Source organism: Gigantopelta aegis, chromosome 4, assembly GCF_016097555.1.
Source record: "Gigantopelta aegis isolate Gae_Host chromosome 4, Gae_host_genome, whole genome shotgun sequence".
NCBI classification, from domain to species: Eukaryota; Metazoa; Mollusca; class Gastropoda; order Neomphalida; family Peltospiridae; genus Gigantopelta; species Gigantopelta aegis.
In genome coordinates this window covers 74,877,268-74,896,162 of record NC_054702.1, presented here as the reverse complement: position 1 = coordinate 74,896,162, position 18,895 = coordinate 74,877,268, and the positions used below count along the sequence as shown (strand labels likewise).

The 18,895-nt window shown below is 34.6% G+C and overlaps 1 protein-coding gene across 2 annotated transcripts in view; it reads left to right on the top strand.

Moving 5' to 3' along the window:
* The window catches only part of LOC121371087 (BTB/POZ domain-containing protein 10-like), a 45,813-nt gene that overhangs the window by 1,145 nt on the left and 25,773 nt on the right, over positions 1 to 18,895 (top strand). For both annotated transcript variants that reach the window (XR_005957769.1, XM_041496725.1), the window contains exon 2: positions 13,692 to 13,911. Coding sequence is in view for 1 of the 2 variants with exons in the window: in XM_041496725.1 (XP_041352659.1) it covers positions 13,778 to 13,911 (134 nt within the window). In the remaining variant the exon portion in view is untranslated. The remainder of the gene's footprint in view (positions 1 to 13,691; positions 13,912 to 18,895) is intronic.

The window sequence follows — 18,895 nt, the reverse complement described above, 5'->3', positions numbered from 1 at the left end:
AAACTTTTAAACATGTATTCCTTGACAATGCAATCAATTCTACATGGATTATTACAAGTAATTTGGGGACATATATCATATAATCAATACTTCGTATATATAGACCTCTATTATTGAGTAGAAATTGTTGCAAACGTTGAAACATTTATTTTGTAACTTCCTCCTCATACCACTTCGCACCCTTTTCATACTATTTTTAAAAACATATTATTGAGACGTTATAATCAAGGTACAAACATCATGTCAACTTCCCCAACCCATTCAGAATATTGTAATGCATGTTTTCCATGTCCATGTTGACAATGATACATCCACTACGGCTCTACTCCATCGGCACCCGGACACCTCCAACAAACTTTACAAAGATTATTCCAAACCATAGTCCTACCAAGTCAGTTCAGTATTTTGTTTGGTGATTCCTGATGGTGTATTTTGTGAGATCTCTGAATGACGCCCTCTCTGTCTCTGAAGGAAATATTTGATAGATTTTCATTGGTCTATCTATTTATTACTGGCTTCAGAAGTCCCACAAAAGACACCACGTCACCAGCAAAAGTATTTCATAAAAACAAAAAATAATTTTCAGACATTGGTGGGTGAATATGAACATGACTATTCTCATTACTAACCCTAGTTGTGGACACGTTACTGTGCCAAAACTCCCGTAATATCCATAGCTGACACAGTACAGGAGTTTTTGCGGAGTTACGTGCCCACAACTATACATACCAGTTCATTTTTCACATGCATTCTATAATCATAATGCACTAACATCAACATGGAGGAACCAAAGATATAGACGTAAATGTACTCTGTTTCGCTGAAAATTGTGACTTTTTGCTTGCATATATCGTTGTAAAACGATACTTAAAACCATTTTAATTCTGCTTTATATTATTTGTTTCCATTTTCAATCAGATTAGAGGTCATATTACATGTAAAAAACAAAATAATCACCAGTTGTTTGGATGATTGCCCTGTTACATTCATTATATTCATTATACAGGTTTTTGGACAGAAAATGAAAAAAAATATTTAAAGGTCTGTCAACCGGCCGTATACAAAAATTAGTTAAAAATTAATTTTTCACTCTTTTTCATTAAAACAAAAAGCATTCATCTTCTAAAACCCATACTATTATGTATGCAAACAATGAGTTTCCTATTTGAATTTTTAAAAAATCATTGGTTCATGCTACTAACACATAGTTGCAATACGTCTTATGTGTATTATAACAGCTTGGGTTGCCATATAAGAGAAACGAACAACGGGAATCTGAATTAGTATAATCTATATTTAGTACCGATGTGTTTCCGTGTACTTTGAATGTCGAGGGGACAGGGCAGGTTGGGCAGAATATAATTTTTGTTATGCAATTTTCAGGTAATGTTAATTATAAATTTTAACAATTTTGAAATGATAAAATAATTATTAATATAATAATTATGATGTGGGCTACAAAATATATAATTTGTATTTATAATAAAATTTGTATGCAGGATTAAGTTAATTATTTTTATGATTTAATAATTATTTTATTTCCAAATAATATGTAATAATTAAACAATGGCAAAGTTGTTACTTTACAAGTTCAAAATTACAATAGTATTATTGTCATATCTTATTATATAGATGTATTGGCAACAGTATAATGTTCCACTGAATATATTCTTTTATTCTTAAAACAAAATAGTTTCTTGAAATAATGAAATGCTTTTGTTTTTACAGATTGCAAAATTACCACATGATGTTGCCCTTCCTTACCGGTTGAATGCAGGCAACAACAAAAAAAAAAAATAGCAATAATAAAATATAGCCATCCTCAGACCTAGACATCTAGGGGGAGCAATATCTCTCTCTACTTAACCATCACACCTAAGATTAGTTTCAAGGAGAATAATATATAGTTTCCTTTGGCATGTGAATTTATATACATGTAGTATCAATATGGTAATATTTTAAACTGCCCCCATAAACTACATTAGGGAGCAAATAATCAGTTCCCTCAGTTATTTTCATGTCGAGGTCTACAACCTAATAAAACACAAGTGTTACCTCGTCGAACAAACATGCAAATGTTTTAATAATAGGGTTTAACCTGGTATATTTAGTAATAAAACACAAAAACTTACCTGTGTAAATAATGGTTAATATATATATGTATAATATTGGTGGTGTTTTATATCTAGTCACAATGGATATTGCAGATATTTTCTTGTTCAGTCTTGTGCTGTATTGGAATTGTTATTGCAGTTTAATTTAAGTAATATCTACAAAACTAAACTAATCAATAAATATAAAGTTACTTATCACATATAAATGCAAAAATATTAAAATTTGCTCTTGCACCTTGTTCAGGTCTCTAGTCACTGGGGGCTGCCACAGTTAGTTATATCCCCATCTTATATGCCTTTAATTTTAGAATAATGAAATTTTTCTGTGGTGCTGACATCTCATAGTCATACATGTAGCTAGTTGCAATTTTTCTTGTGTCATTTGTAGGTGTACACTAGTCACAAGGTGGCCACTTTGCCCCACCCCATGTAGTCTTGAATTTTTGAATGGTGTTCATCTTAATTTGCACTGAATTAGTTACCGGTAATTTATGGCTAATATTTAATAATTCTTTCCAAAAAAACCCACACATGACCAAGAGGGGGGTCATCCCACCCCCTGAACCCCCCTCCTTTGATGCACCTGGTAATTGTTTTTCATTTTCTTCAAACAAAAATAATAAATCCTAGCTCAAACTGCTTTTGTTTTTAATATCTTGTTAACTATAATGACTGTTTTTCAAAACATGTAAAGTTGTATTTCACACAAATACATCCGACACCAAACATTTTTACGTCTGACACCAAGCATGTTTATCTCTATTGTTTTAAGGTGTGATTAAAACACAAAGTTTTTACATCTGATATACTGATAAACATCTACCCTATAGGAATAGGACACTATATTTCTAATATGCCCTCACACATCACAGAGAATTAGACATAACGATGTGTGGGTGAAAAATTGCAGTTTGTGTGCATACGTCCGACACCATGCATATTTTCTTGTGTACTTTTTTTTTTGGAAATACTACTTTTAATACTTTTTTTTAAATACTTTTTCACATGAAAATACTTTTTGTGACTTTTTTTTCTGCAAAAAATAACTTAAGAAATCCAGTTTCAAATTTGACCATCGTACAATTGGTGCATCTTTTTTCAAGAGTGGTTTGTTCTTTGTTGAGTGGAGTGTTTGTAGAGCTCTCTGATTCTGCTGCTCTCAGTGACCAAGTGACAGGGTACTGAAATATGCAGAAAAGATTGTTCAACAATCACAAATACTCACAACATGGTACACACCATTCCTTGAGGTTGGTCATAAGCAGCAAACAGTAGGACAAAGGTAGCGAATGGCATATGGTTACCTATTGGGTTACGTTATTAAAAGCTCCTCACCGACGGCAAAATGTATAAGTGTGTGTGAACATTATCTGTCAGTATTTAACACGGGCGTTTGGGTACTGATTGGATCTAATGGCGTTTAGTTAGTACCACGCGATGGACCTATATTTGGTTATGTGCGTACCCTCACTGCATTTTGCCTCCTTGCTTTCGTGTTATGCCACCCCTTTTCACGTTTGGCAGCCCCATTTGTTTTTCTGCGCCCCTCTTTATTTTCGGCATACTGTTATAATTTACAGCACCTAAAAAACACTGAAAAACATCGATCAGTCTGCACACTGGATATCAAAGGAAAGAAGCCGCGTTATGTAGGAAAGCGCGACTGATGAAAAACTTCAGTAGTTTACGGTAGTTACCGCAACGTAATTTAACATTATTTGTTCACAGCCTCTGTTGTGTCCCATACCAGTATCCATTTGTATGTTTGATACACACAATAACAGTTATATTTTATTTTAGCAATGAACACGTGATTAGAAAGGTCATTCTGTCTTTTGTGTCCACTACCTCGTGTCTGATATTTTAATCCGAGTTGCAGATTTAATTGGTCATAACTGATGATTTTTACTTACTTAGTTACTATCATTTGTTTATTTAGCAATTCCTTATAAAATATTAGAAACGTTTAATTATTTTTTTTGGTTTTGTTTGTTTTTGTTTTGTTTGGGGTTTTTTTTTTTGGGGGGGGGGGGATATCACTGCTTATAAAAACGAAAATGGTAGTGTTCATTATTAAATAATTTATCTTGGGTGCCAAATAATATATACACCGCCTATACAAAATCGAAACTTTTTATCAGCTGGCAATATCAATACGATCGATTCATTCGATGAAGATGGAAATGAAAAGAACAGAAAAATATTATCCCTCAGTAGGGGATCGCTTAGTATATATATATCTTTCAAATATCTTAAAATAATAATTAAAACTTTGATCGGTTTAGCAAAACGAATACCCGTGAATATCATACCGACACTCAGTTTTAACTGAACTACGTTTTAACTAACTGCACAAAAAATAAGGCAACTTGGACATCGTACCAACTTTTCAGTACCAGATACTGAGGGGCAAAATAAGGGATAGGTATTTCTACAAAGTCGACCAACATACAATGTAATACGGTATCCAAACGTCCCCTTTGTTTATTTGTTGTTGTTTTAAATGGTGGGGTGGAGTGGGGACACGTGCGACTATCCTCCTTTAATTTTCACCCAACGAGAACACTGTATACAATTTAATGTCATCCATAGAACAATTTTCATTTCATATTCATCGAAAACTTGGGCAACTTGTCTCAGAAATACCAGGTTCCGTTAAATGTTAGCTGATGCTAGTAGTCCATGATTTCATTTATAATAAATTCTTGTTTATTGAAGTTATTGACATAAATTGAAGAAATATGACTACATGTACATCTAGAACAATAATATAACCTTTCAAAAGTCAGTTTAAATAAATTGCCATTGGCATACTGAAAATTGCTGTCGGTGGGCCCTTTCACCGACGGCAATTTGTTTTTTTATTTGACGTGGGTGATAAATTGTTAAGTTCGAGCCCTGTATATGTAGATCCCATTTTTGTTGTACTATGTACAACATCATAAATAGTTGTTCACTTCCTGCTTGTTACATGTTCGATAATTTTTGTCTCTAGACCCTTGTATCTGGTATGTTAGAAATTTAAAGAGACTTTTTATTGATGAAAAGAGAAATCGTGCAATTTGTTACCAAAATGTTGTTCATTTTGGACATAGTCTGACCAGGAAGTATTTTTTTCTTTATTATTCTTAATTAATAAAATATGCCGTTTATATCTTTTGCCATTCATTTATTAAAGCAAGCACATAAATTACATTAATGTTATTTCAATTAATTTTTGTGTATTTTTAATGAAAAACAAGTGCCCCGAAAATGGTGAAAATGCCACAAAAGTGTTTGGTCTACTATGCCTTGCCAAATTTCTAGGGAAATCACTAGTTACATTTAACAAACAGTGCATGTAAAATAATTTTGTATATTGATTGCCACTATTTACCTTACGTAGCTGATAGAAAGATCCATTTAATACCAGAAAAAAATTGTTACGAGAACCGTAGCGTCCATGCAAGATTTTAATATATGACTGGTACTTATCTTTGCCATTCAGATCAGAAAACACAGGTTTAATACACATCTTCAAAGACGTACCAATCCGATCAAAACTTCTTTGCCTATTTAATTTATTATTAATTAGAAACAGTCCACTTTTATACGGTAATAGATCACAACATCTGATAAGGATTTACTAGTACACTGTTCATATAGTTATGACAAAAAGAGAAAAGGGATTGAATTAAATAATGGCTTCTATGGCCTACACAAATGAACTTGTTATGGAAATCAGCGAAGTCGGTAAAATTGCCTCAATTAGTTCATAACTGTTGGCCTACAAAGCTTATAATGTGAGGTCCCGAAAATGGCAACCTGGCAATTTTATACTTTCTTTTTAAAAAAAAGAAAAGAAATGAAATTTAGACGGAATAATAAAAAGAAGGAAAAGATATGATAATAGGTATGTAGGAATGAGCCTAGGTATTGTTTTACGTCTATTATTTTTCTATTTTATCTTTTAAAAAAAATCCAAATAAAACTTCATTTAAATATTTGTATTTTAGCCAGAGGTTAATGAATGTGCATATGTTATTTATATATGTATATATGTACACACTATAGTAATAGTAATCATTGATCATTGCTGACTATTTAATTTTTGTTTCGTTTGTTAAAAAGTCACATACCATGTGACTGGAACATGATTTGATGTGCAGTACTCTACGGCATATTGACCAGTCAGAGATATCGGGGTCATATTATTTTTACTCTTGGAATTCTGCACGCACAGGCTGGCTTACTTGACAACTTACTACTCATTGATGATGGTGTCAAAAATTATGTTTTTTTTTAAATATCTTTATTAATTATGGCATCCCATGTTTAGAAAAAGTCCTTTGTAATGACAGATTTTGTCAGAATTTGTATATTCTTTTATTGACGACATTAGGGCCATTCTAGATCAATGACATAATGCTGTCAGAGCCAGTCGTAACTTGTAGTGGCAGGTCAAATGACGTGTTACAAAATATTGAGGGAGGGGGACTGGTTGCGTAATTGTTGAATTAAAAATACCACATGAATGTCAATGTCCCAACCAACACTATCAATTGAAGTAATTGTAGGCCTACCTTTCACAAGTTATTTAAAAAAAAAGTTTTAATAATATGAGTCGGTAGTGCACACCTGAGATGCATGGGTTGTAGTTCATGAACCACCTCCTCGGAACCAGTGGATTTTTCCCATCTCAACTATCATAATCATCTTCGTTGTACATAATAATGAAATTCAGACAAATTGATTCCTATATATGTTTAGCTGCACGTTCATCAAATCATCTAACACTAAAAAGGTGTGTGTGTGTATATATATATAATTGTGTGCATCAAATTATCTGAATAGGACATATTGTAATTAAAAAAATCAAATTGTCTGCATCAGTGTATACATGTCCTAATTATATTTCTGGGCCATTCTGTGGTATTTGGTCCATGGGTGTGGAAATTTCAGAATGTTCTTTTAAACTAAGTTTTTATTATAGCTTAAAGTTAACACCCTTAAGCACATGCAAATATACTTTTATTGCCAATTTACTTATATTTTATGGGTTTTAATGACAGTTTTATTTGAAAAAATAACTTTTATAAGCCAGGACGTGACATTTGTTTTTTGGTAATATTTCATTACTGTTATGTCAAATTTAAAAATTAGGTATCAGGACATCATATCTAAAATATACTGCATATGAAAATACTACTTTCCCTTCTTTCATATAATAATTAGTATATTAAATTATTTTTCAAAATATATAATGTCATGTCCTGGCTGATTTCACATATAAAGTTAGTTTTATTTAAAAACTATTATTCAGAAATAAAAATCCTTTTTAATTCTCCTTCTTCTCAATGTTGCAAGTATAAATAAAAGGTATAATGAAGACTGGCTGTATTAAATTATTAAAATAACCACCACAAACTTTGAGCCACGACGTGACATTGAGCCAGGACGTGACATTCAAGATGGTATGTTAAATTGAGTAAAGATTAAAATGTATTAAATCTCTCTATATAGAGAAATTGGCAAAACTGATTAGATAATGCACATGCACCTCAAAGAAATTACTTTTATTTTCAATATTTTTGTTCTCACCCTCAAGAATCGGGAACTGAGAAACTGGACGTTCGGGGGAGCATGTTTGAATATTTAACATGGATTTATGTAGATATAAAAATACTATTATCAATTAATTCTATGCTTCTGTTTTGACCAAACAATGAATTATTGATAATCCACCAATTTTTAAAGAATATTGTATTTATACCACGTTCCATTTTGTGAATCCAAACTGGTGTACATATATATATATATATATACTCTTCAAAAAAAGAAACGCAAAAGGGTACAAATGGGTTATAACTCCGATTTTATGTTTCCTACCGGTTCATGCTTTGTGAATATAAGGTCATTGCATGTCCCAAACACATTCCCACGGTTACATTCGATAAAACGCAGCTACTGTACAATAAAGTTCCAAAATGTGAATATTCGCAAAAACGCAGCCACGTGCAAACCATGTCACCACTGCACGTGCGTTGTCTGCACGTGCAACATGAACACCGACAGTATAAAAGTGCAGGGTGTTCGCTTGCCTGGCCTCTGTATCTGGCCGACAGTTGACAATCCAGGACATGCCACGTCTCAGTGAACCGCAGAGAAACAATGCCATCGGCCGACTAGACGCAGGCGAATCCAGAACGGCCGTTGCCAGGGCATTCCATGTGTCCCCAAGCACCATCTCCAGACTGTGGAACCGTTACCAGCAACATGGATCAACACGTGACCTCCCTGGATCCGGTCGACCACGGGTCACTACCCCCCGGGCAGGACCGCTACATCCGGGTACGCCACCTTCGGGAACGATTGACTACTGCCACCTCCACAGCCGCAGCAATACCAGGTTTGCGCAGGATATCCGACCAGACCGTACGGAACCGCCTACGTGAGGTAGGAATTCGTGCCAGACGTCCAGTTCGAGGTGTCATCTTAACACCACAACACCGTCGACTCCGACTGCAGTGGTGCCAGATTCATCGACAATGGCCTCAACTGCGATGGAGACAGGTGTGGTTCAGTGACGAGTCCCGATTTCTGCTCCGACGTCATGATGGAAGATGTCGCGTGTATAGGCGTCGTGGTGAACGTTATGCAGCAAACTGCGTGCAGGAAGTGGACAGATTCGGCGGGGGTAGTGTCATGGTGTGGGCAGCCATCTCACACACTGGCAGAACTGACCTGGTCCACGTGCAGGGCAACCTGAATGCACAGGGCTACTTTGACCAGATCCTCCGGCCACACATCGTTCCAGTTATGGCCAACGCCAACGCAGTGTTCCAACATGACAACGCCAGGCCTCACACAGCACGTCTCACAACGGCTTTCCTACAGAACAACAACATTAATGTCCTTCCTTGGCCATCGATATCACCGGATTTGAACCCAATTGAGCATCTATGGGACGAGTTGGACCGACGCCTCTGACAGCGACAACCACAGCCCCAGACCCTGCCCGAGCTGGCAGCAGCCTTGCAGGCCGAGTGGGCCACCATCCCCCGGGACGTCATCCGTACTCTGGTTGCTTCAATGGGCAGGCGGTGCCAGGCAGTTGTCGACACATGCGGAGGCCACACCCGGTATTGACGATGACCTTGACCTTGGTGGTGTGTCCTATCACTTACTCACAATGGACTAGAGTGAATTGTGAACAATCCTGCAACATTTGGTAATTATCGGACTCGCCATTCAATAATTAAATCAATTCTCCAAATGTTACGACAATGTGGTTTTGCGTTTCTTCTTTTGAAGAGTATATATATATATATATATATACAATAAATATTGTGTCAAAGAATTGTTCAAATACAATATGCTACTAAAATCATAAGTTTATTCCATGGCAGATACAGGTATCCAAACATAATTGGAATATATAAACCAACATTTCTCCAGTGAAGGATTTAATTGATAAAGATATATGTGGAAGATAAAACTTGCATTGGGGGAAATCAAATCAATTGTGTCGTTGAAATATTTGCTATTGCCATCCATCAACAGTTTATACTAATATACATTGTTGATAGTTTGGCCTATCAGATAATGATGAACAGAAAGAAGAAACTGTCCAAAAACTATAATTTCTGTACTGACTTGGGTTCATATTTTGAATTCCAATTAAATCACATGATCACAAAAATACCAACAAAAGGCAAAATATAATAGTTGCAAACGAGTTCTACAGAATTAAATGTCTGGCCTACCATAACCTTATTCAGTGTCATTGATAGTGCATCTGTAGATATCTATCTCAATGCATGTTAAAAAAATGTTTTTAAAACATTAAACAAAAATAAACTTCAAAAAATTAAATTAAAATGTTAAAATAAAGTTGAAAAACTAATTTTGACATGCACTGAGGTGAACATTCATAGATAGAACTATAAATGAAGCTTTACTGATGCAGGACATTTATGAAATATGTAGCTACATTTGTACAATCAATGTTGAGCTAAATGCAAAAGTTGATGCCGCAGCCAACAAAAAAGTTAACCTTTACTTCATCCTTTTAGTTTGTACATGTAATGTAAAGGTAAGACAAAAATCACCATACTTAGCAACATCAGGATATACAATGTTGTTGACAGTATGGTCACTGGTTATAAAAGTATATTACACGGATATTGTATGAGAACCTTTTTATTTGCACAATGACAGTTCAATTAATTGGATTTTATGCACTTATTTTAATGATAAAAACACTTAAAAAACAGTGTTTCATTAGTAGTATTTGATATACATATCATTTATTAGTTATATCAGTGAACTGGACAAAAAGTCGCATCCTGGCTCGTACTGAAATTTTTAAAAGTAAATGATACATCATAAAGAATATTTTTTTAGTAAATTGCTATACAGCATTTAGAAAAAAACTGGATATTGTGTTAAACAGTGTATTTCAGTAAGCAAACATTCTATCAGAGAGCAGAGTTTTTGAATTTACTGCAGTGTTAAAAAATTGATGTCCATTTTCGTCACGTCCTGGCACATTTTACTTTTCAATTAATAAGTAATATTTTTCTTACAAAAACAAAATTAGGCCTGACATGCTTATACTACTATATGTAATGAGTCTATAAATGATAAAATTGCATTTCCATTTAAAAAGGATTTTTAGTGAAGGAGATCATAAGAGTCAGAATGTCACGTCCTGGCTTAAATTATTACCATGGAATTAATGGCCCTTCTATAGTACTACTCATGAAACTTTTTAATAAATTATAACTCCATTCCTGAAAAGGAAAAGAAGTCAGACTACACTAATGAACCAAACAACATAAAATTAGAAGAAAACATTATTAGTTTATTGGTTAATTTTTGCAACATATCTGCATTTACATGTACCAATTACTTCATAAATTAATAATGCTTGGTTTTCACTCGCCTTAGCATTTTGATGAGTGATTTTTCACTCACCTAAGCATTTTGAGGTCTGCGATTTTTCACTCACCTTTATTTTTCAAAAGTCAAGGACTGAATAACACAATTTATTTTTCAATCTTCTAAACCAAAGTGTAACACCATCAAGGAAACAGGAAAATGTCTTTATGTTTAAAATTTCGTGGTAGTACATACAAGTATGCTGAGAAAATATGCACAGTTCAATATTTGAGTGATTTTCTTGACTAATAAAATTGACAATTATACACCAAAAAACAGTAATGAGGACAATGTTTAAGCCACACATTAAGATGGGCATTGACTATGATGTAGGTTGCAGGGTTTGTAATTGCCCTTTGAATATTTACGATTAACTCGAGGAACATAAATGTAGAAGATCCTAACTTATAGGACATATCAAGTCAGGGTTCCTGCCAGAGGGTAAAACGGGTAAGGCCCAAATTTTTGGCAGATTTTTTATTTTTTTTTGGCAAAATGAATTACTCATTACTGTGATTTTCTTAACCCTAACATTAAATTTAACCCATTTTTCTTCTAGGGGAGGCCTTCCATACCCCTGCTGACTGTGGTTGCATTCAATTCCATAGCACCATTCTGGCAGAAATACTGCAAGTACTAAGATAGGCTGGGGATAAACCAGCTTATGTTCAAATAACCTGCAGAAGGTGCACTAGTTCTTACCATAGTTTAAAATGTAGGTGGACAATAAAATACAACCCGGAAACAAAATTAAGTTTAAAACAGACCCGTGAGAACACTGCTCGATGACATTACAGATAAACAATATGTTCATTCTAGTAAATGGTTTGTAAACTAACAATTTTGTCAAAATTCTTAATTAAAACAAATTATCCACTCAAAATTACTTCTGCTAGTTTTTAAACCCCACCCCACCCCAGGGCTCGCGCTGTCGGTAGCCAAATTAGCCATTGGCTAATTTAAAAAAAAAAAGGCTAATAAAATTTGCAAGTGGCTAAAATTTTGGCTAAGCCATTTTCTGTCTTCTGGTGTGAACAAATGGTTACATAATCTATCCGACACCTCAAACATAATAATACTACCAAATATTCAATTAGCGTAATAGCGATCTCGTGACCGGTAACGAAAAACGGTGTCATGCAGAATACAGCGTAGGCCTTATAATGTTTGCTTATTTTAATAATCACGGTCATTAATTTTAACGGCATGCATTCAACATGTATGACAGCAATGTCTGGAAGATCTGTAACTTGTTATTTTTACTTTGTAAAATCTATGAACCAAAGTAATAAAAACAGACCAACAATGCGTGTCTATTTGAATACAAATGCCAGTTCAGGGCCAAAAGACATGTAGGCCATCTCAAGGTCTGAGTTCAGCCAGACCAAGTGAAAACAAAACGTTCGTTTTCGTTAGACTGGTTTGTGCGCTTCATGTTAAACCAAATGGACACAACGAACACCAATCAAACAGTTCACGAACGTTAGGAAGAACGTTAGTTGGCTGAACTGAGGACAGCTCTCGGTGCGAATATACGTCACGCTTCAGAGTCGGCTGACACTCGCGTGTCAAGAGACATCGTTGCGGACATTAAATAATACGATTAGGCAAAAGTAAATCTTGATGTAAATTTGTAGAAAAACAATAGTTATTCGTATCAATGAATACCTAACTGCAGTTTTTGTTTATTCCTTTGTCTTTGTTAATTTCGTACCCATGGTCGAGAGCACGCATGCAGATCGCGATCGCCGGAAATGAACATGCAGTATTTAAATTATACAAATTGCAGTTAAATGTACTTGTAAAATTAGTTTACAATAATAATATTTGTTAGATAATTTTAGATATACACATTTGTAAGACTGTGAGGTGACATTTAATAAGTTAGCTGGATTTTAAAAAGACCGTAAATATTAATTTTATTAAGGGATTTGTTGTTGGGTTTTTTTTTTTGGGGGGGGGGGGGGGGGGGCGGGTTAATAAATGGAGTATACTGTGGTGAAATCGGCATTCTTAGCCGAGGTATTTTGTAAGCAGAAATCACAACAAGCATTTAACACGACGCTGAAATCAACAGCAACAACATGGCACAAATTATGAAATCGTTTAGGGTGGGGAATTGATGGGTCACTTAAAAAAAAGAGAACAAAAAAAGTTATTTAAACTAACATAAAGGTTGCTATTTAAAGAAATAATGAGTTCTATATATAAAAAAAAAAGCTGTCAAATTTTTATTTGGTTAAAAAGGAAGAAAGAAAAAACACCACCATCCATAAAGATCCAAAAATCGTGTTAATTTAATGTCATAGGCCTTAGAAGTGGGGGTGGGTGTATGGGGTACTGGCTTCAAACTGAACCAACCCCACCCCTGCTGAAAAAAACTCGAAGTAATATATTAACTGCCCCTACCCCCATTGAGGTTTTGTTATTCCTATTTATTCCAGTTTGTACACAATTAGCTGAAAAAGATACATTTTCATATATATAAATACTCTATACAGTACTGCGTAAAACAAATTTGGCTAAAACATTTTCAATATGGCTAATAAAAATTCCATTTGGCTAATATTTTGGCTACAGGTATTTTTGATCCAGGGTGAGCCCTGCCACCCCCAATTCCAACATGTATAATGAGAAAACGTTTCTGTTTTTCAGTTCTATTTTGGTTACCAAATCAATAACAACTGGCTGGTAACAAAAAAAGCCGACAGTCTTTCCCTTCCTCATGTTCGAGAAGTGGAATGGCCTATCGTCGGCACAACTTCCAAAGCCACAGAGATCACCGGGACAGTAGGTCATATGACAGCAGTGGCAGTGAGGATACAGACTTCTCGGAAACCGAGGACCGGAGGAAGGCTTGCATAAAACGGACAAGGTGAACATTTGATTGACTGTAAATTGTTAACTAACTGGTACACATTTTGAACCGATAAACATAGGAAGGCTTGCATAAAACAAACGTGGTGCATATTTGATTCTTTAATTGTTAACAGTACTTCAGGTACACATTAAAATGTGTTAATTTTGGACCTGGATGTTAATATATATAATTACTATTTAGCAAATATAAAGTTTAGAATATATGTCGTACACATGTAATTTTTAAATTTAGTGAAAATTCAAATGTATGCTCAAGATATACATATATGCCGCAATTTTATCATAGTACTAGGGTCCACGTTATTTTGTAACATAAGTAACCTTAGATTTTAAACAGAAATAATGAATGAGTCATTAAAAGATTTCCTATAAAAATTACTAAATTATTTTATGTTTTTGTTCAGTTTTTTTTGCCTACAATTGATGTACATGTATGTACAGTTAATTATGTGACTTACATTTATACCTACTTTTTATTCAACTAACAAACTAGCCAATTGCAGTATGTTTGTGTTAAGAATCTGCTTGCTCCACGCACTGTTCCCATGTTGACCACAGCATTTATTTTTTTGTCTTTTCGAACATTTTATTTTTGATATACATGTATGTTGTGTTGATTGTTTGCAACTGTTAACTTTCAATTTTTTTTTTTAATTTAGTTTTGATAATTAGGTTCAGTACTGTTTACCACAGCTGCATACCTGTACACTCGTACATTGTTTTCACGTTCTGAACACTGTTTATTTTTGTCTTTTTGAAGATTTAATTTTTTTGGTATTTAATGTTAATACTGCAGGTCTTTGGATTTCACAGATTTTTTTTTTTTTTATATATATATATATATATACAGATTTTAAAAATTATGTTTCTAATATTACACTACTGGAGTGTGTGTTTGACACAATCACAAGACCTGATTCGGGTTGTTGTGTTAATTGAACTTCTCAGTGTTCCAGTTCAGGTAAACCCAAATCAAAGTTCCCACACACGCTCAAATCAAACATGTTACACATTTCAACCAAAATCACTGGCACTAATTATTTGTAGTGTGTCTTTTAAATATAGAGATCAAGAAATATTTATTTAAATTCATATATAATTAAATAGAAACCATTTAACCTTCTGATTACTGTCACTAACATTAACTTTTTTCGACATAACTCATGTGCTCATCTACTGAAGGTGGCAATCAGATAGGTCCCACTATTTTCTGTGGTTTCATTATGGGAGGAAATGAAGTAGGCCTAAACTATTATTTTAATTTAGCTGTCAAAATCACAACAGCATGCATATAATGGAGAAGGCATGTCGAATAATCATCTTTATATTGAGTTTGAAAATGTGTCTCTTTGCACAGATTTTTGCAGTAATTTAAATCCATGGTATTAAAAATGGGTTCCCATGACTTGTATTCACGGAACCTAAACACAGTTTCTGATGGGTTCCATAATCACAAGGCACGGAACTGAAAAGTTTTTTGCCATGAAATTTGAAATTCTAAGGCCTGTACTGTATGCTTCATTGTGATTGTCACAAATGTTACTCTTTTATTGATGTGTACACTATTTTTATATGCCCATCTATGATGGGTCATATTATGGTATGGCATTGTCCGTATGGTATGGCATACGTTAACTTTTTCTTGTCTGGACCATATTTTGCATACAGATGTATACAGGACCATCAAACCTCACACGTAGGAACAACTTGGGATGGCTGTGTGTCATGTACTATTACTAGATCACTGCAGTCCTTGCCTTTTGAAAAACAAAGGCGAGTGAAAAATCGCACACCTGAAAACGCTAACGCTTAGGCGAGTGAAAAATCGCATTCGTCAAAATGCTATGGCAAGTGAAAATCAAGCATTTATTAATTTAGTAATTGGTACATGTAAATGTAGAGACATATATTGCAAAAAAGAACCAATAAACCAGTGATGTTTTCTTCTAATTTTATGTTTGGTTAATTAGTGTAGTCTGACTTCTTTTCCCTTTCAGGAATGGAGTTATAATTTATTAAAATGTTTCAGGAGTAGTACTATAGAAATGTAATTATGACATGTATACACTGATGTAGACCATTTGATTTTTTAATTACAATATGTACTATTCAGATAATTTGATGCACACAACTATATATATACCTTTTCAGTGTTAGATGGTTTGATGAATGTGCAGCTAAACATATATAGGAATCAACTTGTCTTGAATTCAATTATTATGTACAACGAACATGATTAGGATAGTTGGGATGGGAGACAAAACACTGGTTCCGAGGAGGTGGTTCATGAACTACGACCCAAGCATATCAGGTGTGCATTACTGACTCGTATTATTAAAACATTAAAAAAAATAATAACTCGTGAAACGTGGGCCTACAATTACTTCAATTGATAGTGTTAGTTGGGACATTGACATTCACGTGGCATTTTTAATTGAACAATTACGCAACCAATCTCCCAATCTGATTCAAATTAGATCTACTGGTCTACCAGTAGATCTAACAGCATTGCATGGCTTCCCATGTCCAGGTGACATTTCATCTATAAATAACAATTTAATTTTAATTAGATTGCCAATCTCCCTCCCTCAACATTTTGTAACACGTCATTTAACCTACTGCTACAAGTTACGAAAAGCTCTGACAGTGTTATGTCAGTGATCTAGAAGGGCCCAATGTTGTTAATAACAAAATACACAAACTCTGAAAAAAATCAAAGGATGCAAAGGATTTTATTCCAAATGTGGGGTGCCATAATAAACCCCCCCCCCCCCCCCCCCCCCCCCCCCCCCCCCCCCCCATAATTTTAGACATCATCATCAGTGCGTAATAAATTGTCAAGTAGACCAGCGTGTGCATGCAGAATTCCAAGAGTAAAAATAATCTGACCCTGATAGCTCTGATTGGTCAATATATGCCACAAACTACTGTGCATCAAATCATGTTCCAGTTACATGGTCTGTGACTTTCTAACAAACGAAACAAAAATTAAATAGTCTGAAATGATCGTTGATTACTGTTACTATGGTGTGTACATATATATCTAAATAACATATGCACATTTATTAATCTATTTGATTTTTTTAATAATAATAATAGACTAGGCTTATTCCTACATACCTATTATCATTTCTTTTCCTTCTTTTTATTATTCAGTCTAATTTATTTGATTTTTTTTTTTTTAAAGTATAAAATTACACAATTGCCATTTTTGGGACCTTACGTAAGCTTTGTAGGCTAACAGTTATGAACTAATCGAAACAATTTTACCAACTTCGCTGATTTCCGTAATGAGTTCATTTGTGTAAACTACAGAAGCCACTATTTAATTCAATCCTATTTAACTTTTTGTCATAACTATATGAACATGAGTTATCCTTATCGGACATTGTGATCTATTACCTCACAAAAGTGGACTGTTTCGGATTAATAATAAATTAAATAGGCAAAGAATTTTGATCGGATTGGTACGTCTTCGAAGATGTCTATTAAACCTGTGTTTTCCGATTTGTATAGCAAAGATAAGTACCAGTCATATATTAAAATCTTGCATGGATGCTACCGTTCTAACATTTTTTAATTTTATTATTAAACAGATCTTCCTATCAGCTACATATGGCAAATAGTGGCAATCAATATACAAAATTATTTTACTTGTGCTGTTTGTTAAGTGTAACGTGCGTTATTTTTCACACTCGCCAGATTGAAATTACGTGTGCTGTACGAGCGCGATTGCACCTGCGCACCTTAAAAAGCAAGGTCTGCACTGTGATCTACGTTTCACAATCTACTGCACATACCCGTAAATCCTTGTCCGGACCATATCTTGCATACAGGCAGGGCTTCTAGAATTTTTATAAAATCCACTAGTCATGAGATCAATGATTTTAAATCCTTACTAGCCACGATTAAAAATTCTCTAGCCCTACTTCACCCTAAGTTAATATTTTTTTTACTAAATAATGGTAATAATCAGATATGTCACCTAAACAGAGAAAAAGAGAGAGTGAGTGAGAGAGTGAGTGAGTGAGTGAGAGAGTGAGAGAGTGAGTGAGAGTGTGTGAGAGTGAGTGAGTGAGTGAGTGAGTGAGTGAGTGAGTGAGTGAGTGAGTGTGAGAGTGAGCTTAAAAACACTAACATTAGGGGTTTGGGTTCGGGGAAGGATATTCATATTTATACAATAGACTTAGCTGCAATATTTGACCCAAATATTTAACTAGCTGTCGGGAATGGCAATTGTAGATATTTACTAGCCCAACATTTAATATCACTAGCCATGGCAGTGAGGCTACCACAATCTAGAAGCCCTACATACAGGGAGTATACTACCAAATCAATCCCATAGACGACAATAGTAACATATGTGGCTAAAACTCCTACCTGCAGCGTATCAATCAACATAAACGCCATGGATATAAATACTACCACCCCTCACACTTAAAGTGAATCAAAAAAAATTGGGGGTCAAGCTGCTCGTTTCTGAGATAATGGGTAGCGTCTATGACTACCCTAGTTCCGCACAAAATTTGAGACCTTTTTTTTTAGAGGTACCCCCATACATGTTTCAAGCACAAGACTATGTGACACATTAGTACTAGATGAAATAAAATTGCATATTTTTCTTACCCAGATGAAACTATTATTTTTTACAACCAACACACTCACATTTATAACCAATCACAGAACTTGTAGTGTTCACTTCTCTATCAAAAGTTGGGTGCACCTTGAACTTTGACCCAGCTGGAAGTTATTTGGTCTAGTACCTACAGGACCATCAAACCTCAAATGTAGGAACAACTTGGGATGGCAGTGTGCCACATACTATTACTAGGTCACTGTACCTACTTTTCATGGTCTACAGCACATAACAGTAAATCCTTGTCCGGACCATTTCTTACATACAGATACATGCAGGACCATCAAACCTCAAATGTAGGAACAACTTGGGATAGAGGTGTGTAGTGTTCTATTACCAGGTC